Source organism: Petaurus breviceps, unplaced genomic scaffold, assembly GCF_028583685.1.
Source record: "Petaurus breviceps papuanus isolate PSGF00001 unplaced genomic scaffold, PetGlider_PUasm1.0 90702, whole genome shotgun sequence".
NCBI classification, from domain to species: Eukaryota; Metazoa; Chordata; class Mammalia; order Diprotodontia; family Petauridae; genus Petaurus; species Petaurus breviceps.
The window spans coordinates 8,386,666-8,410,368 of NW_027187317.1; the positions used below are offsets into that span (position 1 = coordinate 8,386,666).

General features: G+C 36.1%; 1 protein-coding gene and 1 long non-coding RNA gene across 15 annotated transcripts in view; one reads left to right on the forward strand and one right to left on the reverse strand.

Annotated features, from left to right (window-relative positions):
* The window catches only part of LOC138144653 (uncharacterized), a 27,037-nt gene extending 17,792 nt beyond the window's left edge, over nucleotides 1–9,245 (forward strand). For all 8 annotated transcript variants that reach the window (XR_011164001.1, XR_011164000.1, XR_011163999.1 and 5 more), the window contains 2 exons: nucleotides 4,052–4,210; nucleotides 9,110–9,245. This is a non-coding gene — a long non-coding RNA (uncharacterized lncRNA). The remainder of the gene's footprint in view (nucleotides 1–4,051; nucleotides 4,211–9,109) is intronic.
* KCNK2 (potassium two pore domain channel subfamily K member 2) overlaps nucleotides 8,552–23,703 on the reverse strand; it is a 280,559-nt gene continuing 265,407 nt past the window's right edge. For all 7 annotated transcript variants that reach the window (XM_069066044.1, XM_069066045.1, XM_069066047.1 and 4 more), the window contains one exon: nucleotides 8,552–10,727. In XM_069066044.1, the coding sequence (XP_068922145.1) occupies nucleotides 10,410–10,727 (318 nt within the window). In that variant the 3' untranslated portion in view covers nucleotides 8,552–10,409. The remainder of the gene's footprint in view (nucleotides 10,728–23,703) is intronic.

Consider the following 23,703-nt stretch of genomic DNA (forward strand, 5'->3'; position numbering starts at 1 on the left):
CCCCCGGCAGCATATAGTAAAGTATAGGATCTGTAAATACTTTCACATTATACATTAGTCAGGTTATAAAAACAGATTGTATCAGATGGAATGAAAAATGGTAAAGAGGACATAAAACCAAACAAGAAAAGATCAGGTATTTTGCTTCCATCTGCTTATAAATTCAGTTCTTTCTAGTTCTTTCTCTGGATGCACACATTTCTCTCCATCATGAGTCTTTGGGGATTGACATATCACTGCATTGCTGAGAAGAGTCCAGTCTATCAAAGTTGGTCATCACACATATGTTACGTCTGTAAATTGTGTACAAATTTCTCCTTGCTCTACTCTTCTCACTCAGCATCAGTTAGTTATAAGCCTCTCCAGGTAAATATGAAGACCTTCTGCCCCTCATTTCTTATAGCACAATAGTATTCCATAACATGCATACACCATAACTTGTTCAGCCATTCTCCAATTGATGGGCACCCCCTTAATTTCCAATTCTTTGCCACCACAAAAAGAGCTGCTATAAACATTTTTGTACATATGGGTCTTCCTCCCACTTCTATGATCTCTTTGGGATATAACCCTAAGAGTGGTATTGCTGGGTCAAAGGATATGAAAGTATTTCAAAGTATAGAGCCAGGAGGAATTTGTACACAATTACAGACACAACGTATGTGTGATGACCAACTTTGATAAACTGGACTCTTCTCAGCAATCCGGAGTCATAAGTCAAACCCAAAAAACTCATAATGGAGAGAGATGTTTACATCCAGAGAAAGAACTGAGACTGAACCCAGATTGAAGCAAACTACCTGCCCTTTTTTGTTTTCTTGTTTGGTTTTGTATCCTCTTTCCCATTCTTCATTCCATCTGTTATAATCCTTCTTCATAAACCTGATTAATGCCTAATGTCAAAGTATTTGCAGGTACTATACTTGATTATATGCCGCCATGGGGGGGGGGGAAGAGAAAATTTGAAACTCAAGGAATTGTGGTAATGAATCTTGTTAAACTAAAAGTAAACAAATTAATAAAGACCAAAAAAAAGATAATCTATAAGATGTTGCATTTAAGATGTCAAATGGGCAGTCAGAGATATTGGGCTAGAAGTCAGGAAAGAGGTTAGGTTGTATAAGTTTGTCTGAGAATCATCCACGGAGAGATGATGAATGAATCCACATTTTTCCATTCTCTATTTTTACTATTGTAGGCCATAAATTCTACCATTTCCTCCTGTAATGTAATGCCAAGGAAAGGCAACTTCCCAAGGTTCAAAATACCAGCATAGGTGCTCTCCATTTTATTCAGTGACAAACCAAGAACAGAGAAAATCAAAACATGACATCATTCAAAATACAGCATTTACTAAGTGTGATTAAATAATCTCCAAGTACTACCCCACCCCAGGACCTTCTATTCATTCAATCAATTACAAAGTCTCTGTTCTAAATACTTCTCCACCCCTAGGCTGTACCTTCATTTGGTCCATCACAAAGCCCCTCTTCTCAAATGGAGATTAGTTTCCAAACATAAGTAAACTACATTCATTTGTTCAACCACAGAACACAAAAAGGTCAAAAGTTCCCCACTCCTGGATCACAATTGAATCTACCCCAGAGTTACATCAATTTTAAGCACAGCACTTAATACCCAAATGGAGGTCTTTGCTTCATCTTGACACAAGGCAAGTTCTCAGCAATCTTAGTTCCTGGGGAGACAAGGCTTAGCAAGGCCACAAGATACATTGCCAGTTCCTTCATTAATTCATCCTCTGTCTGTATAACAGTCCTAGAACCCCTGAAAACGTTAGCAAAACCCTCTCCCAGGATTTCTGTAAACATACAACAAGAAAATCCTTCTTCAGGGCTTCTGAACCAACAGAAAGGTTCCCAGACCCCTGCAACAACAGCACTGTCCTTCATTACTATCACACCTCCCCATTATCTCCTTTGAAGAGTCAAAGTTGTAGAAATCAAGTGAAATAGTGCAGAAGGAAAAGAAAAGAAGGGTCAGGACAAAACCTTGGGGGTTAGCATGAGAAACACTGATGGAGGTTCCACAAAGGAGACAGAGAAGGAGAAGTCACAGACTTAGGAGGAAAACTAGGAGAGAGTAGTGTCATTAAAGACTCGGCTAAAGAGGGAAGAACCTCAAGGAGAAAAAGGTGATTGAGAGTGTCAAAGGCTAGAGGGAGGACAAGCAGAATGTGGATTGAAAGAAGGCCATTGAATCTGGCAATTAAGAAGTGTTTCTAACTTTGGAGAGAGTAGTTTCAGTTAAACAAAATGCTTAGAAGCCAGATTGTAAAGGGGAGAAGCTTCTAAAAAAACCTCTATTTTATTGCCTTCTTGATCTTGCTCCTCTCTTCCTTTTTCTGTTGTGCCTTACTCTTAGAAGTATCAAATCCTGTGGGAGCTATTGAGTAGTATTTCCCCATGATAGAAATTATTCTCTGTCCCTAATCATGGGGTCCAATACTACTCTTTGCCCTCTACATAATAATTTCCTTTCCCATTGACTATGGAATCTCCTCTCAGAATTTGGGCTTTCCCACCTTTCTGGGTACCATTTGCCTGTAGGAGCTCTCCTGAGACAGAATCTAGTTCATGGAGGGCCAGAACACTATCAGAGCTGGCAGTATCTCTGAGTGTCAAATACCTAAGGATTATGTCCATGATATGATCCATACCTCCCATTAAAGATTGGTTTGTTTTTTTTTTTTGCTTTTTTGGAGGGCAATTGCGGTTAAGTGACTTGCCCAGGGTCACACAGTTAGTTTTTTTGTGTTAAGTGTCTGAGACCGTATTTGAACTCAGGTCCTCCTGACTCCAGGGCTGGTGCTCTATTCACTGTACCACCTAGCTGCCCCCTTTTAAAGATTATTCCTCTTTCTCAAAGGTATATTCTTCATTGGGATCCCTTCCCACTACTGAATCAAAATTTCTCCCTTTTTCTTTGTTTTACTCCCTTCCCTTGCCACCTCACCCGTTTTTCTATAGCCTATCTTCTTGCTAAGAAAGCACAGGATTTATTTTTCTCTTCATTGTTTACCATTCAATTGATACATTCCTCTTTGTTATCTTCTCCACTACCTTTTAATACCCCCTCTCATTCTGTACCCTAGTACACCAAAATAAATGATGTAGAAATGGGAGGGGGTTATGAGGTTTAGTCTATTGTATTTCATTCCTATCCCTGCACTGTCATTTATCCTTTTTCTTCATTTTGCTTTGATTTAGATCACCTTTTAGAAAGAAAGCTTTGAAAGCTGTTTCTACTGTCATTTATTTTTTAATCCTATTTTATTAATCTATTTTTTCCGTTTTTAATAGCTTTTAGAGAGGGAGTGATTTATTTTGTCATTAATTCTTCTCCTGGTAGTTATATTTATTTATATTTTATTTCTGTTGTTTGAGGTGTTTAGAAGTTGCATAATCTGCCCATATCAGATGTTTTTATATAAATGTTTCTCATGCCTCTCTCGTTATTGGTTGGGTATTTTTTTTAAATTGAAGATTAGATTTAGATTTGCAGGATACATAATTTTGAATTGCATCTTAACTCCTTTGCTTTTTTGAATATATTATTCCATTCCCTTATGCAATTTCTGGGAATTGCAAAGTAGTCTTGTGTTATACAAGTTTAATTTCCTTCATATCTGAAGGTATATTCTTCTGGTTGGTTATATGAGTAGTTGTTTGTCATTAGAAATGTTCGATTTTACCATTATGTGTCTTTCCCTCCCTGCTCTCTCCCATCCCGAAGCAATCTGTGGATTCTTTTGATGGGGTAATCTTTTCAATATTCAGAAGTCCAATGCAGTTTACTTGTATCATTTCTTACATTATGGTGTTCAAGGTTTTTGCCATGTCATATTCTTTTGGAAAACCAATGATCTTGAAGTTGTCTATGCATCTTGTCTGTGAGATCAATATGTTTTCTTGTATATACAGGTCAGGAGTTATTTTTAGCATTGTTGCTTTTTGCTTCTCTTCTTTCAGATTGTACTTCACTTCAATATATTTGTATTCTAAATCTTATATTTTCTCTTTCACTTTTTTAGAGAGACTCATCACCATGCACTTGAAATTTTCTATACATCCTGCCATTTCATCCCCTTCATCTTCTTTGAAGATTTTGATTTTTCTTTTGAACCATTTAGAAAGAACTTGTTGAGCTTCAGTGCTGTGTTTGGAATCCATATGGTACTCTGCATCATCAGGTGCAATTTCCTTTATCTTGCAGTATTTATTTAGAGATGTATGCAGTCATTTAGATATCTTGGTGGTCATCTTTCTGTTTTTAATATCTTCTCTGTTGATTTATTGACATGATCTAAGTTTTTCATTGAATTTTCTGCCTCCTGAGAGCTTTATTATTTTCCCCCCTTACATTTCTTTATTATTCACTTTCTGACTCCTTACCTATGATTTTTTTATATTAGAACTCCTGTGGGCTAGATCTCAAAGCTGACTTAGTTTCCTCCTACATTTGGTATCCACTTTTCACTGGCACCAGTCCTAGCCCTAAGAAGATTCTGGGAGTACGAGACCTGTCCCAGCAAGATGCCAGACTCTCTTTTTTTTTCAATTATCCCATAGCATATGCATGAATACTGACACCTTGTTCCATTTCCCTCTGTTCTTTCTTTTTCTGGCTGAGTACTACCACCCAGGGGGAATGCAGTACTGCCCCAAGTTGAGTGTGGTACCACCCCAAATAAGGCACATTCCTGTTTGGCTATGCCTCCTCCTGTTCATCAGTGGGTGGACAGAGTTGAATCTTACACTCTGATTCTACCACAGAATGGTGGAGTGAAAATAGAGGCAGGATGTGCTGGCAGAGACAGAAGCAGTAGCAAGGAAACTGAATGAATCTCAAAGCAAAGCCTAATTTATTGGATTATATGCCCTGTCAAAGAATGAGAGTTGGTGGCAGGGGTGATCAGATTAGGAATTATAATTCTCAGCAGAAGGCACATTAGTCTTCCTGATGTGTTGGTCTATGGAGACAACATTGTTTTTCCACTGGTACATGATTCAGCTTTTGTGGGAGTTTTCAAGAATTTATGAGGACAAGAGAAAATGTCTAGTTCTCCATCTAATTCTCCATAGTTGTGTGACCCTGGCTAATTAGTTTCTACTACTGCCTGATATACTACATTTGGAGTAATATTTTAGAAAACAATAGATAATAAACTTAGTCATTCTATTTTCTGCTTGAAAGACAGCCATGAACATTCATGTTGATATTACCAAGGGTTAAAAAAGCTAGTCAATTAGCATCCTTTGCAGATTAAAAAAGGCAACATGGAATAGTAGAAAGAACGTTGTAATTAGGGTAATGAATCTGGGTTTTACTTCTTCCACTGCCACTTATTAGTTATGTCACCCTGTCCAGATCATTTTACTTCTTTGGAACTCAATTTTCTAATCTGTAAAATGAGAGCGTTGGAGTTAATTTCTAGGATAGTTTCCAGATCTAGATCCTATGATTATATGAAAGTTATATAGTAGGTTTGCTCCATATATTATACTTAATGTTCTATTTAAACTATTAATCAGTGAATGGTCATTTATTAAGTGCCTACCATGGACAGAAACTAAGCCAGGATTTGAAGATACTAAAACAAAAAAAAAATTAAAACATCTCTACCTTTAATGAGCTCACATTCTGTCAGTGGAGACAACGCATACATATATAATAAGTAAATATAAAATATACATAAAAATAAGGTAATTTGGGAATGAAGCACTGTCAACTAGGAGGATCAGAAATAGCCTTACTTAGGATATGACTCGAGTTCAATTTTGTATGAAACTAGGTATTCTAAGGGGTGGAGATGAGGAGGGAATGCATTCTAGGCAATGGAGCCAGTGTAAAAGCAGAAAGATGAAAGATAGGATGTATATAGGAAAGGACAGCAAGAAAGTTAGTTTAGCTATATTGTAGAGTATGTGAAAAGGAATGATGTATTGATGACCCTGGAGGGGAGATTGAAACCAGTCTGTGAGGGGCTTTAAATACCAAATAGAAGAGTTTGTATTTAATCTGAGAGGTAAAAGGGAGCCACTAGAGTTTATTGAGCATATGAGTAACACAGTAAGATCCATGCTTTAGGAAATCAATTTGGCAATTCTGTGCATGATAGCTTAGAATAAAAAGAAACTTGAGGTAGGGAGAGCAAATAAGAGGTTATTGCACTAGACCAGGAGAGGAGTAATGAGGGCTTAATCTAGTATGGCTGTGCAGTAAATAGAAAGAAAGGGAAAGATATGAGAGATGTGTTAGAATTAACAAGAGTTTGGTGACTGATTGGGATGAAGGAAAATGGGGAGTCAAGGATTGATTTAAGTTGCAAAATTTTGAATTAGTTAAATCTAGTCAAGATTGAAAAGGAAGAGAAACGACACAGAGCAAGGATGGTAGCCTGGAGGAATACTGAGGAGTGGAAGGATTAGAGAACACAGTGAGAAAACAGAGCAGCCTTAAGAGTGAGTCCTAGATGGAGGCAGAATGGTAAAATGTCATGGTCATATACAGGAATTTCAGATTTCTTCATCACAGAAATGAAACACAACATGGATGAGGGTTAGATGAGGAATATAAACTATCCTCGTTATAGTTGAGGTGGGATAAAGGAGTAGATAATAGTAGTTAAGGAAAATAAGGAATTGAGAGGCCAGGGTATTTGAGGTAAAATTAAAATTTACTTTGAAACTCTGTTTTAGAGACGGCCAGGTAGCAGAGTGAGTAAGAGCACCGGCTCCAGTGTCAGGATGACCTAGAGATTGAATCCCGGGCTCAGACACTTAGCACCCACCCAGAAACACCTGGCCATGTAACCTTAAGCAAGTTACTTAACCCCAATTGTTTAGGGGAGGCCAGGTGGCTCAGCGAGTAAGAGCACCGGCTCCAGTGTTGGGATGACCTGGAGATCGAATCCTGGGCTCAGACACTCAGCACCACACCCAGAAATAACTGGCTGTGTAACCTTGAGCAAGTTACTTAACCCCTATTGCTAAAAAAAAAAAAAAAAAAGAAAGAAAGAAAGAAAGAAACTCTGTTTTAAGGCTAAAGCTAGGGTTAGAGAGTAAAACTATGATTCACTTACAGAAATACCTGAGAAATGAGGGATAATGACCTGGGAACCATTAGGTGACTTTCACCCAGGTCTGTTTGGGTAATATGTTAGTAAAGTGAACTTCAGAGGAGAGATTGTTTAGTGATGGTGACAGAAAGTCTAGAAATGGTGATGGAGAACAAGGAATATGCCTTCTCTGTATATAAGACCTGTGGGTCAGAGGGTATTGGAGAAGGTTCAATCAGGCCTGGACAGGATGGCCAAGGATGCAGCATCTTGGATCATAGAAGAAAGAGATCTAAGATAAATGAAGTTTCTTAATGATAGAATGAGAAAGAACTGTAAACATTTTTTAATCATTTAATATTGTAAAATTGATGTGAGAGAGATACATCATAGATACAAGATCAAATCTGAAGCTTAGAATACAGGCCCCAGGGATTTATGAATTTTCACTCACTGTAATACTTGGTTTCTAGTAAGGATTGCTTGGTATTACTGAATTTCTCTAATGAGGTCAACAGAAGAAAACATAAAGGAACAATCTAAATTATTTATCAGTAGGTCAATAAATGCTCCATTTTTTGAAGGGAGGAATATAACCTCTTGTAAGACAGAGATGAAAAGGCATAGTATATTTGAGAATTTGGGGTTACTATCTACTGATACAGTGATAAAATAAATTTCATGAATTTCCCTAATCCCAAGGAGACAGAGAAGACCAACCTTCTGATGAGCATGAAAGGGTCTTTCAAGAATGATGATACTTCTTTAAGAGCCAAGTTGATATGTGTGTGCACACACACAATACATATATGTGTACATACATATGCATGTGAGTATACATGTTGCGGTATGTGTACACACGAATACATATCAGGTACATGTCTGTAGTGCGTGCATAATTGTACAGTGCATATGCACTGTGTATATGCATAATGTATACATACATATATCCATACACATGTATGTGTGTACAAATACAATCTATAAATATATGCACATGCATATCACATACATGTATATATACATTGCACATTTATGTGTGTACACACATATACATATATATTTCAAATGCTTGAGTTCTATTTGTTAAAATATCTAACATTCCCCAAAATGGAAAGATATTTAAACAGAACCACAATTAACTGGATTAGTTCAAAAACATCACGTAAGGAATGTGTTCTACATCATATCCTAGAACAAATTTATTTTATTTTCATATACTCTGCTCTTAAAATATCTGCTTACAGGATTGCTAGGTTTTGATTACCTGTCAGAGATGAGAATTTAACAAGGCAGATAAATGATGTTTCCTAAATATAATCTTCATATTCCTACTTCTAAGCACCCTTCATTTACCATTCAGCCACTATGAAATTCATATGCAACCTGCCCCACTTGGGTGTCCAGGTGGTTGGAGACAGACCTAATTGTTCAGCATCAGAGTAGCAAGCAGGAGACTCCAAAAAAGCTGACTTTAATTAAAAACTTTATTTTTTTCCATACAATTCACAGTTTATACATGGCAAGAGGTGTATCTCACCATATGAACTTTCAGAACACAGTTACTGAGGAAATGGGTGTAGCTTTCTTTCTAAAATCGCCTGGCCTCCTAAAAATTTTGTGTTAGATTCCCTAAATTTAAAACAGTACCCTCAGCAAGTTAACTGGATATTTACACTTCTAGCTTAAATCTTTATTTTTGAAAAACAGGCATTTGTAACATCAATATTTTTTAAAGACAGCCTCATTGGACACAATCCAATACATTTTTTTTCCAATTTTATTTTAGGCAATTGTGTTGTTTCAACTTATTTTTATCTACAGTAGGCTTAAATATGAAAATAAAGGAAAAAATTAGTAATCTACTGGGTACCTTTGTAGCATTTCTTCTGCATCTTAGAAATATCCACAAATCTAGAGGATACAAAATTAACTAAAAAAGATTTTAGTTCTGAATATCAGCCTTTCCTATCTAAAAAGAGCTATCAGTATTTAAATTGTGCTATAACAGCTTTCTCTCTCTTATGGCAGGGATGAATTATGCCTACAATCTACATTTTCAATGTGCAAAGTCACAGTGATACCAGTTTCAACTTCTGCTCTCCCTTCAGTCACAGCTCCAGAGGAAGCAGCCACTGGAGGATAGAATGATTGTGCACCCCTGGGGCAGCTGTATCATTGTGTTGTGTCCAGGGGCAAGGGTAGGGCCTTGGGATTACAACCCTTTCAAACATCAAAGAAAAAATGCTAGTGATAAACTGTTTATTAGCAAATGCTCCAAAAACACATTTTTGAACTTTTTGGGGGCTATTTTGGTTAAGCAAAACCAATTAATTTAAATCATCTTAAATAAAATAAAGTATTGAGTGTTTTCATCTGTCAGATAATTTATTACATGTGGATTCTCTCCCCTTTTTTTGTATACTCGATGGCAAATGGGATCATTTCTGAAAACTATCACAAAAATGAGACCTGCCATGGAGCTTGACAATTCCATAAACTGGACTATAATTACACAGGATTGTTTTTATCAGTGGGACCTGAAGAAGAAAAATAATTTTAGGGGACATTTTTCCAATTCTTGTAAATGTAGTGCCTTTAAAACTAGGGTTTCTGAGCATTATTCCAATGTCCATCTAATTTGTTCACTGTCCATTCCTCCGTCAGGTATCCTCACTTCAGTTACCTTCACACACTGTTTCCAGGAATGTGGGGTGTCCATGCACGAAGCACTGGGGTCACGGGGAGAAGGGCAGCAGGTCAGGGGATGGGGTCATGGGGCAGAGAAATCATACAACAGCTAGAGAGGTTCTGTTTCTTCATAAGATAAGGCACTGACAGAAATTTCTTAGGTAAAAGGCTGCATAAGAATTTCTTGCCATTTACAAAAAAAATGTTGTCATCCATAAATGGTCCGTGTCTAGGCTCAGTTAGGTAGACCCTGAAAAGTTAAGGACTTATCCCTCAAAGCTACATAATTAGAATAAACAATTAGAATTCATTCATAGGCCTTATGGCACATTAGGAAAAATCAGGAAAAGGAAAAGAAAACAGTCTGGGCACAGAAAGGCATCAGACATTGCTTGTTCCGCTACCTATCAAAGATAGCAGTGCTATTCAACAAGCATCTCCAAAAGCATAGTGCTGGCTCAGAATCCCAATTTCTGTTGATGGTGGAGGACTATGATGGGTATTTGTGGGTTTTTTTTTTTTCTTTTGAGCTCATGCACACTTTAAAAATGCTAACAGCATCAGTTATAAAGAGCAGACCAAAGTCCTCAGCCATGGTTCAGTCCAAGGCTTTTCAAAGGACCAGTATCCCAAACATGGGTTACTTAATGTTCTCAATGACGGCAATTTCTTCACCTGGGCAATGAGGTGTTAAACCATTCAGATAAATACTGTCAGTCTTCATTAGCGGAGGCAGGATGTCCTTCTCACTGGTCAGGTGGTTAACTGACAGGGTTCTTTTGCATGGGGTCAGCTCCTGATTGTGGTTCACTGCCAGTTCTGCCGAGAGCTTTCTTTTAATGGAGGTGGCCCGCTGAAACTTGTCATATATCTCTACACTCAGCCGCCTTCGGGTCTCCTTGAACTCAGCTGTGACGTTGGCTGTCCATTCTGCAGCATGAGCTCGGAACTCTCCCACCTATAACAAATACACACATATAGAAAAGTACAACATTAGACACTTGAGGTGCTTTCTTTAAAAACTAGATTAAAAGATTCGTGTTGTAGGATTAGAATCCATTCTTAATTCCATAGCCTAATCATATAGCTTGATCTTTTACAGTATAACTAACTATACCTCACTTTATACGTTTTCCTAAAAAGTGGTTTCTAAATTTATTCCATATAAATCAAATCATTGTTTTTCAGGATGCTAGAGGAACCCTGCAAAGAAATCTTATGGAGACTATAAAAATGAAAAAATCACCTCAATTTATATTTTAATGACTCAATTTTCATCTTATATCCATACATAGAATCGGTTGCTGAGTTTTACCATTGCTTCCTTCACAACACCTCTCACTTCTGATCATTCTCTTACTTAAAATCCAGTACTCTTTCCATGTACTATCTTCTTTTTCAACTTTTTAAAAATTCTTTCCATTTTTTTTTTGAGGAGGGAAGGCAAGACATTTGGGGTTAAGTGACTTGCCCAAGGTCACACAGCTAGTACGTGTCAAGTGTCTAGGATCGGATCTGAACTCAGGGCCAATGCTTTATTCACTGGGCCACCTAGCTGCCCCCACTTTTTTTTTTAATTCTTAAAGATCAAATATTAAATTAACTCAGGTAGTTTCATCTTAAATAGGCAAAGTCTTTTAATGGTACCAAATATTAAGCCACTGTTTTATAGATCAAAATTTTACAAAGTTATTAGACAGCATAATCCTTGAATTGTTAGTTTGTAAAGATAAAAAATAAAAGATGACATGTTTCTATACTAGCATCAGTTTCATTTTTTAAAAATTAGAAGTATGTCTGAAAGTGCCTAGGTATAAAGCAATTATGATCCATGCAGCCTAGAAATAAAAGCACTTTAAAAACTTTAAGGCAGTTTACTAAACTAGTACAGTTTTATGACATAGACTGACAATTTCAAAAGCAAATTAGCTTGATCTAGATACACACACAAGCACGTAATTGTTAAGCTAAACACATTTCCATCTCATCTCAATTCATCGCCTGCACAGATTAAAGGATTTACTGCACAGAAATAACATTAACAGCTAATGCTTCCAGAATTCATAAATACACAAATATGCAAAAGATAACTTATTAAGTGATACTTTCATTTCTGTAGTTCACTTTTCTCAGCCTGAGAAGAAAGATTGAAAAGAACAAGAAGATAAAATAAAAAAAGGTCTGAATTCTTCTTTTCAGATACATAAACCTTTTAAACTCTAAATCTCAGTTATAACATCAAATTCTTGCCTTACAAAAAAATAATTCTGTTGGTGACATCATGCTGATAAGACATGCAGTGTTTTCTGGGGATGCTGTTAAGGCTGGTCGGCCTAAAATTAGACCTGTTCTACCAGGGTTGTTTTAGTTAGCATCCTTCTTGACCTGCCAACCTACTCCATTCTCTTAAATAATTTGGCTCTTGAACATTTTATTTTTCTTTTTTAAAGCTCTCCCAATTCTATTTTAGCTGTAGCATTTCTACTATCGCCCTATCCTATCTCTCATTCCCAGCTCTTTAGTCTCAGATTTTTCCTAGCAAATAATCAGATGTTTATTAAGTCTAAAGTGACAGCTGATTGTGGATGTTTACTTTTTCGGTGGTTGGTTGTTTTGTCAAAAAATAATAATATGACATAAACTTCCTCCCTGTTGTAGTTTGAAACTTTGATGAGTACTTGGAGTTGAGCGAGGGACACAGAACTCCCATGAAACTCTGGATTCTAAAGCAGACTTGACCTTCTCTGTGACAGCCCTCACAACTCATGAAAAAGCATAACTCTCAGGCTGAGCAAATAACCAAAAGGGCACACACAAAGAATTTTTGGAGATCAAAAGGTTTTTTACAAGTCAATGATTAATTCTAGTTTAGGAATAAAGTAGGATAAATGAAAGAAAATCCAGGACCTAATTATTTGAGATCAACGAACCTTCAATTTCTGATCATGGTTTACACTAAATCGAAATAGAAGTTATCTTTTGTTTTCTCCAAGAATCACTTCCCCCCCACACACATTTTTGTGGAATTCATGTAGTTATGTGGTCTGATTTTAGGTTTGATTTGATAACAGGGTTTCATTTTAATCACAGTACATAGCGAAGAGTTCAGAAAAGAAGCTAATGGAGATATTCATAAAGACAAAGTGACTAGAAATCTAACCTGTAGCTTGTAAAATGTGGGGGAGATGGAGAAAGGGAGATCTAAATATCTAGATCCAACTAAAATTTTTCCCTGGCCTTGCCTTGAAAACCAAGAATCGCCAGCCTCCTAATTCCTGAAAATGATTAAAGCACTGGATGCTTTGAGCTCCTTAAGGGTGAGGGGGAAAGTTGTGTGTATGTGCATGCATGTATGTATGTTTGTGTGTATATGTGCAAATGTGCATGTGTATACCATTGTGTACATATGTCTCTGTATGCCTATAATCTTTAACACACATATATGTATATGGATTTATATATATACATATATATATATATATACACACACATATGTATAGAAGAAATATAAATGAAAATAACACAAGTGAGGGAATCTGAGGCCAAAGTCAATGAAAGAGCACTACCCCAAGAGTCTAATAACTAGTCTTATTCTCTACTCTGCCAGTAACTGCTGGCAGGATTTTGGACAAACCACCAATCTTTTTTCAACCTTAGTTTCCACATCTGTAAATTGTACATTCATGAGTCTAAGTTTAAATCCTCATATGATATCTATTCTCTAAGAAAAAAAATTAAAATGAAAAAAGTGGTATCTTTTATCTTATGCATTCATTCCAGAAAAGTTCATCATTTGTCACAAGGAAGACCAGACAAAAGAATGGTTTGCCTTAGCCCTCACCATCACTACAAAAATCATTTAAATATACAGAGTGCAGACCATGAATACTCAAGCAAGTACTTGTGGATTTATCAATAGACCCTATGACATAACACCACCTCCAATGTCTATATCATAAGTTTGTGTTATAATTGAAGGCTTATCATAACAAAGACCCTCTGATGATCCCAGGACCTGTGCCCTTGGGCAAGACTCATTTTCATACATTCTGCATTCAAGTAGAACATATTATAGTGAGTCTATGATGTACTGGGAATGTTACTGGGAATATCTTCCAAAAAATCACATCCGTAGTCAGTCCATGAGCATTTACTAATAACCTTCTATGTGCCAGGCACTGTGGTAAGCAAAGAAGATACAAAGAGAGGCAAAAAAAAAAAAAAGTCCCTACTTTCAAGGAATGCAGTCTAATGGAGGGACCACATGCAAATAACTATGTGAAACAAGATGTGTACAGGGATAAAATTGGTGATGGTTTCTGAGGGGAGGTATTAAAAATAGGAAGGACTTGGGAAGGAGTTTTTGCAGAAGACAAGATTTTAGCAGATTTTTTGATGGAAGCTTGGAGTTTGGAATGAGGAAGAAGAGGTTTCCAGCTATTGAAGATCGCCAATAAAAATGGTCAGAGACAGGAGATGGAGTAGGATATGTGAGGAAAAACAAGAAAGCCAACAGGCCATAAGAAAACTTGTTAGATAGGGCTAAACTAATATCTTGCTCCCATTTTTATTTGTAGAAATGCACAGACTTTTTCTCATTGCTATTCCAACTGTACCTATCTGCAATTTACAGTTATAGAAAATTATCAAAGGTTCAGAAGGGTTAAGGAATCTGTCCTTGGTTGTTCAGGCAATGTCAATGGAGAAATTTGAACTCATGTCTTCCTTACTCCAGGCCAAAATTTTATTATGCCAAACTAATTCCCTCAAAGGGCTGGGATATATAAAAACAATTGTTTTCTTGGTTGGAATATCTGGACTTCTGAAGCCTTATAGGTAGAGTGGCATGGTAGATGGAACAGAGGTCATGGAATCAGGAAAATGTGGGTTCTAATACCTCCTCAGGTATTTATAAGCTGTGTGGCCCTGGGCAACTCAGTTAAAATTGGGATAATGCCTCCTATTTCAAGAGTCATAAGGATTAAGTAAAATAATATGATTAAATCAATTTCCAAACCATTAAGTGCAATATATTAGATTATTATATATGTATATATATACACACATACACACAGTTTTACTATATACATATATATTTACATATATAATGTATGTGTGCATGTGTGTGTATGTGTAGTGTTTCTTAACCTTTTAGGCTCTGAATTATTATTTTTTTGCTTTAATTGTCTTTTATTAAAATTCCCCAAACCAGATAATAATAACATTTCACATGCTTGTGACTCAGCTGCCAAAAAAACAGCATCTATTAAGACGATTTCCAAAACTTAGGAAGCAAGCAAAAAAAAAAAAACAACTGGAGATCATAGGAAATTTTATTGCCCACATTGGCCTTTAATCATAGTATTTAATATTAAATATAAATGCCACAATATGTTTACACTAAAACTCATGCACTTGAAATAAAGGACAGTACCCCCAGGCCTTCAAGCCCCTATTCCTAGCTTATAAGTTTAAAGAAGATTGGAAATAACAAATTAGAGAGGAGAAAATGACTACAAAAGGTAGCATTCTAAAGTGACTAACAAAAATAGGAAAAAAATCTCAAAAAGGTCAGCTGTCTGGGATTTTTTTAACTTAAAGGCAAAGAGGCCCACATATTTTTTTTCAAATTAAATTCAATTTTTTCTATTGTTAAACATTTACTTCTACATATTTTTATAGTTCCCTGAGGTGCTCTTTTAAAAAAAAAAACAATGTAAGAGATTTTAGAAAGATTTCCATCTAAAACGATTAAATGTTTTTAAACTAAAATTAAAGGGGGTTAAGCCCTTAGCTAATTAGTAAACTCATCTACCCAGAATTACTTATTTCCCAGGATCATATAACCTTGCTCAGAATACTTCAATGGCTGTCCATTGCTTCAAGGATAAAATCCATATTCCTTAGCCAATCATTCATGGCTCCCCATGATCTGATCTCAACTTACCTTCCCATTCTTATATCACCTATGAAAGTTCAACCAGGTGTTTTCCATTAGAGGAAACAGTAAAATACATTACAAAGAATTCTCTATATCAAGCGGAAAAGAATGTTGAGGAAATCTTGTTTATTGATGAATATTTAAGAATTAGATAGTGCATCTACTTATAGAACCTTTCCTCAACTTGTGTTGCCGCATATAGGTAGTACAATGTACCCAGTGCTGGAACTGGAGTCAGCAAGACATGAGTTCAAATCCAGCCTTAGACACCTAGCTATGTGACTTTGAGCAAGTCACTTAACAACTTCTTGCTTCAGTTGCCTCATATGTAAAATGGGGATAATAACCTCACCTACTTCCCAGGGTGGTTGTGAGGGCCAAAAGAGATAACTGAAAAATGCTTAGCAAAGTACTGGCATACAGCAAGCACTATATGAATTTTAACTAGTATTATCTCACAGGGATGTTGTAAAGATAAAATGAGATAACATTTTAGTTATAAATGTTTAACACAGTACCTGGAACACAGTAGGTGCTGTAGGAATGCAGGTTCTTCTAAGAACAAAGAAATGTCATATTGATTCAGACTAATTCTCCATTTATCTCAAGATTTGGTCAGCAGCTTTAAGAAAGCTTAGCAGTTATCCTTTCTTAATGGTATACATAGAAATCTCAGAATTTCACATTTGGGAGGGATCCCAGGAAACATCTAAGTCTAAAATGTACCTGAAAAATAATTTCTTCTGCAATATACCAGATAATTAAATGGTCATCCAGCCTCTAGTGTTTCTCTAATTTTTTTCGTGTATATCCAACAAGGGCTTCCCCAGTCAGCCCATTCTACTTTTGGATAACTCTTTTAGAATGTTTTCTTTACATTAAGCCTCAATCTACCTTCTTGTAGCTTCCAACCTTTGTTCCCTGCTCTGTCTTCTGTTGCAATTCTAATCCCTCTTCTAGGCTAAATATCAACTTTCCTCCAATTAATTATCACATTACATGAACTTAAAGGTCTTTCTTTACCACCTTGGTTGCCAATCTCCATTAGATTTTCCTGAACCCATGTCCAACCTATATCTACTCCCATCTTTTCCAAAAGGTGGCACCCAGGATTTAGAGGCTAGAATTGTATTCTCAGAGGTTAGGAATATACCCTCCAAACACTCATTACTTCATAATTTGCCACTAATAGATCTATTATCCATAAATTAATCTAAGCTCTCATTGAGTATTTGTATTTTGTTCACAGCTTCCTAGGGGAACACATTCCATATGCTGACTAGTCTGTCTTTCCTTTTAACTTTAAGAATGACTTGTGGAAAGAAGCTAAATATTTATTCTGGAGGCCTACAGTGCACCTGGAGCTTAATATCACACTGTTCCCATATTCTTGCTGGTTCTCAAAGGACATGCTGGTCTTGTTGATTTGTTTCCGTTTTTCTTTTGCACACATGTCCAGAATGCTGCTTGGGTAGCAGAAGGGAATGGCAGTTTCATTCTTATCCTGCCAACAAAGTCGTCAGTAAGGTATTCGGATTTGCCGTATCCACCTGGTAAAGCAATATCTTCATCGTCTCATATGGTCCAAAGTTCTGGGCAGACTCTGCCAGGCAGTCCAACATCTCTTAAATGCTTTCTATGTTTGTACTTCAGGAGTTACCATCAGGCAGGAGCAGTAGCTTTGGAATGTTCAAGTTTCTGAGTGATCAAATATGACTGATGATCCTCAGAAAGTCTTGAGTTTTTGAGTGTTTCCCATACATAACTGTATTCCAATACCTTCATCTAGATCCTTAGCTGCATCCTCAAGCATAGCTGCATAAAAGAGATTAATCTGACCTTGGGCAAGTCACTTAACCCCAATTGCCCTGCCTTCCCCCCTCCAAAAAGCAAAAACAAACAAACAAACAAACAAAAAAAAAGAGATTAAGCCTTGCCTAGTCTGTTCCATCAATCTACTTTTCCCTTTCTTAACCAGAAATTAAATATTTTTGTTGATTAGAGCTTTATAATATATTTGATGTCGGGAAGTGCTACTGATCCCTTCAATCTTATCTTTATTCATCATTTTCCTTGATAACCTAGATCTTTTGTTCTTCCAAATGGTTATGTTTTGTCTAGTTCTATGAAGTATAGTTGGTACTAAATTAGCATGGCACTAAATGTATAAATTCATTTTGGTAACACTGCAATTTTTATTAAATGGATATGGCCCAACTATGAACACTGACTATCCCTCCAGTTATTTTTGCAGAGAAGATGTGGAACTATATCAGTAGAAGGAGTTTTCTCCCCTAGAATTGCCTATGTCAATGCAATCACAAGTCTAGGCCCTACCCTACATATAGAAAGGAATTGAGTGTGCTTTGCTAGATTGAATCCCAGATATTTTGTGAGGTTTGAAGTTACTTAGAATTGTGCTTTTTGTTTTACAGTGCAAAAGTACTTTTCATTGTTACTTTAAGTTATTGTTATATAAAAATATTTATTCTTGTGGGCTTATTTTGTATCCTGAAAAATTATTGAAACCCTTAAGAGTCTCAATTAATGTCTTTTTTGATCTTCCAGATTTTTCTAAGCGAATCTTCATGTCATCAACAAAATGGGATATTTTCCTGTCCTCTTTGCCTATCTTTATGCCTTTAATTTCTTTCTTTTGTCTTTTTTGTTATTCTTCATATTTCTAGACCATATTAAATAATATTAGTAAAAGGACTGAGCAGTTAGGTGACACAGTAGAAAGAGTATCAGTATTGGAGTCAGGAAGACTCAACTTCCTGAGTACAAATCTGGCCTCATATTTATTGACACTGTGTCCCTGGGTAAGTCACTTAACTTGGTTTACCCCAGTTCCTCATCTGTAAAATGAGCTGCAGAGGGACATGGCAAGCCACTCCAGTATCTTTGCCACAAAAACCCCAAATGGGATCATGAAGAGTTGAACACTACTAAACAAAACAACAACAAGGGAATGGACATATTTTTGCCTCTCTCGTATAATTGGGGATGCTTTTAATGTTTCCCCATTCCATATAATGCTAGCTTTTGGTTCTAGACAGATACCTTTTTATCATATTATAAAAATAATCTTTGTATATATTTTGTCTGGTATAAAATAATGTCACACTGTCAAAGGGATTTTGCATCTATTGATGTAATTATGTGGTTTGCAATATTTTTGTTTTTAATATGCTTAACGCTGTTTCTCTAATGTTTGAACTCAATAATCCCATGAATGATAAACCCCAAAACATAAATTACCTAGAAAATAATTCCCTATTTGACAAGAATTAGTGGTAAAACTCAAAGGAGTCTTGCAAAGTTTAAAACAGTGTGTTACATTCCACAATAAACTCAAAATGGCTATGTGAACTGAATATTAAACGTTATATCACTTAAAAAATTGGAAGGAAACCAGATAAGGCACCTTTCACAGATATGGCTAGAGGATACATTTTTAACCAAATAGAAATGAGAAATAATTACAAAAGATAAAATTATCATTTTATGGTTACATGAAATTGAAAAGCTTTTGCACGAATAGAATTAATGAAATTAGAATAAAAAGGGAGATGCTTGACTAGGAAAAATCTTTGCATCAAATTTCTATTACAAAAGTCTGATATACAAAATATACTACACACTACACAGCCACAACCCCACAGCTAATAAGTTTCTGATATAGTATATGAATTCAGGTCTTCCTGATTCCAAGTCCAACCCATTATACCACACCACTTCTAATATTTGGGAGTCATCTACATAGAAATGGTAGTTCAAATTATAGAATGAATGAAAATTACCAAAGGAGAGACAGTTAAAGAGGAAAACTCTTACAAAAGACCCTAGAACATTAACCAAATTAAAAGCAGGGATGTGTTGTAGCCAGCTGGAGCTCAATGAGAGCATTTTCATTTTGGAAACAAGCAAATTTACATATCAGGACTTGATTTAATATTTTCTTGATAGTTTAGCTAAGAAAATGATGGAGAAAAAGTTAACAGTGTGAATTAAGCTTAAAAGTGTTGTGCATACATTTTCCCCAAAGGAAACAGTTGTAAAATATTTCAAAGCACACCATTGATTAAAAGATCAACAAGAAATGGAGAGCAAATTAAGTGGACAGATAAGGTCCTCTTATAAAAGAACCAGGAGAGGATACTGTCCTCCAAGTTGAGGGGGGAGAGATAATCCAATAGGAAGGGAGGGTTAACAAGGTCAGAAGCTATAGAGTCCAACAAGGATGTGAACTGATAAAGAGTCAATGATTTAATGATTAAATCTTTATGGGTGACTTTGGAGGCAATGACTCCAAAAGAATGGTGGTGACAAAAATTCAAACAAGGGTTTAAGACAGTCAGTAATGAGGAAATAAAAGTTGTTTACTTGTTTTTCATTTCAAGAAGCTCAATAGTAAAGGGGAGGAGAGAGAATTAATGGTAGCTGAATGGAAAGGGTCAAGGGAAGTTTTGCTGCTACTATATAGTTTTTTAAGAATTAAGGAGACCTGATCATTTTTATAGGCAGTTTAGAAGGATTCAGTAGTGAATAAGAGATTACAGGTACATGAGAGACAAGGGCTATCTACTGAAGCAAGGTCCTGGAGGAAGGAAGAGGGGATTGAGTCAAGGGAAATAGGATTACTCTCAGCAAATAGTCAAGGTATTTCTTTGACTATGACTGGAGTAAGGAAAAGAAAAGGATTATAATACTTGGAAAGTTTGAGGAAAAGTATGGGAGCTAAAAAAGTTCATGTTGGGAGTTCACAAGGAATCACTTATTTGGGATATTTTTGATGGAATGCTTGGTTAGGTGAATGTTGGCTATAAGGCTTATAAATTCCCTTTTAACTCTCAGATCCTGAAATTATATGTATGTTCACAATTTCTTCAGAGAATTAGGGGATTTGGTCATCTGCTATAAGCAAAAGGAAGGAATATGCAATGAATGCAGAGAGGAGAAAAAGAAAAATTTGGAATGGTTGCTTTGGACAATGAGATAAGGAGCAAATAAGGTTAGGATTGCAGGATTGTCAAATAGCAGTGAGATTAAAGAAAGAAAAATACCATACAGTGATCCCAGTGCTGTGCCTGAAGTCAGAAAGGCTCAACTTCATGAGTTCAAATCCAGCCTCAGACACTTACTAGCTGTGTGACCCTGGGCAGATCATTTAACCCTGTTTGCTTCAGTTCCTCACCTGTAGAATAAGCTGGAGAGGGAAATGGCAAACCACTCCAGTATCTTTGCCAAGAAAATCCAAATGAGGCCATGAAATGTTGGACATGACTGAAACAACTGAATAACAAGAAGTCAGTCAGGGAAGATTCTACTTGGGATTCTGTCAGCATAAGTGAGCTGTGAAATACTTCAGAGCCTACTACACTCACCTTGTCTGCCCCTTACTGCAGTCAATTCCAGGATTCCATTGCTTAGACATAGATAATGCATAATGGTACTTGACTGACTGCCTCTATCCTTAGCTTTTTATATTCACTATAAGCTCTATCTCTAAAATGTATCTAATTGATGACTTCAAATACCATTTCTCTGAAAACAATTGCCAATTCCAATTTATTCATATTTGATTTTTCAGTTACACCCCCACTCTCACTTAAAGGAATGACCATAACACATATTCAGGGGTGTACTATAAACTTTTAACAACAGGTAAATATGTAGAACACATCTTTAAGTTTAATCCTCATTATTAATATTTTCTCCATCACTTTCTGAAATCTAGATGATCAACAAAAGAATAAATAAAGCTCTGATTTGCAGAGTTTGTTGATTTCTGAGGTGTAAATGCTTTTGTTGAAAAGTTAACAATTGGCTCTTGAACATTGCTGCACATATTCATTTTTTTACATGAAAAGGAATTAAACTTAATATTGATTTTGAAATTTCTTTTATGTCCTGGAGATACAGAGAAATATTCCAAAGGACTTACAAAGTCAAGACTAGAAATTGCTATTTTCTAGCAACTTTCAAAGGTGGAAAGAATTCTACTATTGTTACATAGGTTAATCATACTTGTTAAGTGGTTAATAAAGTGCTGGTGATGATGATGATGATGATATTGGTGCATATGAAAATCTACCACATAATTGTATCAAGTCCACTCTAGCTTTCTTTTTTTTTTTTAAGCAATCAGGTTTAAGTAACTTGCTCAAGGTTACTCGGCCAGTTATTTCTGGGTGTGGTGCTCAGTGTCGGAGCCCGGATTTGATCCCCAGGTCATCCTGACACTGGAGCCGGTGCTCTTACTCATTGAGCCACCTGGCCACCCCCCCACTCTAGCTTTCTTTAACTCACTTCCAAAGAAATAGTAAAACTAGACCTGATGGCCTGACAACTTATATTTCTAACTGGGCAAAAAGGTGGGCATGTAATTATCTACGCAGGAATTTGAAGAAATATTAGGAATCCTGAGAAATTACACCTTTATAATTGGCATCTGCATTTAGTCAACTGAGTGCATGTATACATCCCATTTATATTACTGTGACGAGCATTGTGGGATACAAAGTAGTTTTCACATGGTCCTTGACCACAAAGAAGCCATGGGTTAGTTTGGGGAGAAAAAAAATGTGAGTGTGAAACAAATAAAAATGCTTTAGAATATGTTTTAAGCACCAAATCATTGATAGAAACAAATGTTATTGATGTTCAAAAAAGGAAGAGATATCTGAGGGCTGCCTTTCATCCTTAAGAAAGGAGAGATCTCTTTGAAAGGTGTTGGGTAGAAAGAAAAGTAAGAAGAAAGAATTCCAGGGCTAGGAGAATATTACAAATAAAGGAAATGATGATGTTTATTCAGTGGACAGTAAGTAGACTAGTCTGGCTGGAAAAGTTTATGTTGGGAAACAGTGAGAAGTAAAGTTGAAAAAAGTAGGTTGGGGTAAGATTATAAAGTACCCTAACTGAAGTCCAAGAAATCTGATTATTATCCCATTACTTGTGGGGAATATTTTGAGTGGAACTTTTGAGTAGGGTATTCACATAAGAAAGGATGATTTCAGAAAGATTAATTTACTGTGTGCAGAATGGATTGGTGTGAGGTATGATTGAAATGATGGAAATATGATTAGGATTATGATAATGCTGCAGTAATCTAGGCTTGAAGTAATAAGAGTTCAAACTCAGATCATGGCAGTAAGAATGAAAGAAATAAATGGATGCAAGATATAACTAAAGAAAATCAATAATATGTAGTGATTAATTGGATACAGGAACTGAGAAAATTTCCAAATTTGAGTAACTGATAGAAAAACCATGCCACTGACAGGAATAGGGGAGTTAGGAGGGGAACCCATTTTATGGGAAGATGATCAATTCTATTTTAGTCTTGCCAAATAAAGAAAATACTTCTAACGTCTGAATATATTCAAAAGTAAAAGGGGGTACTTTAGGATATAGCAGGTTCCCCTCTTTTCGATCTGTCTTCATGACCACTTGCCAGTTATCTTTTGGAGGAGATTCTTATTCAGGTATTTGTTAGACAAAATAATCTCCAAGGTTCCTTCTAACTGGAAACCAGTCATTCCAATTTCTCAATGGGAGGTATTATTATCTTTTATACCTTTGGTATTTGCCTCTTCCTCTTGGAACACTCTCCCTGCCCCCCAATTCATTTATTGTATTGCATATTTTGTCTCCTCAAATATTGAGTAAGCAGCTTGAAGTCAAAGATGACACAGATTTGGGGCAGCATGGCATACTGGCTAAATAATCAAATTTAGATTTAGGAAGACCTGGTTTTAGACATATATTGACTTGTGAATTTAGGTAAGACACAAGTTTTAAATTTATCTAGACAACTAAGACCTAAGTTTCATGTGTGTGCATGCATGTGTGTATACACATAATACATATATAGACACACATACACACACACACACACACATATATATACATACATACACCTATAATATAGTGGAACAGAATGTGTATATGTGTGCATATATGTTTATAATTTAGTAGAGAGACTTTCTTC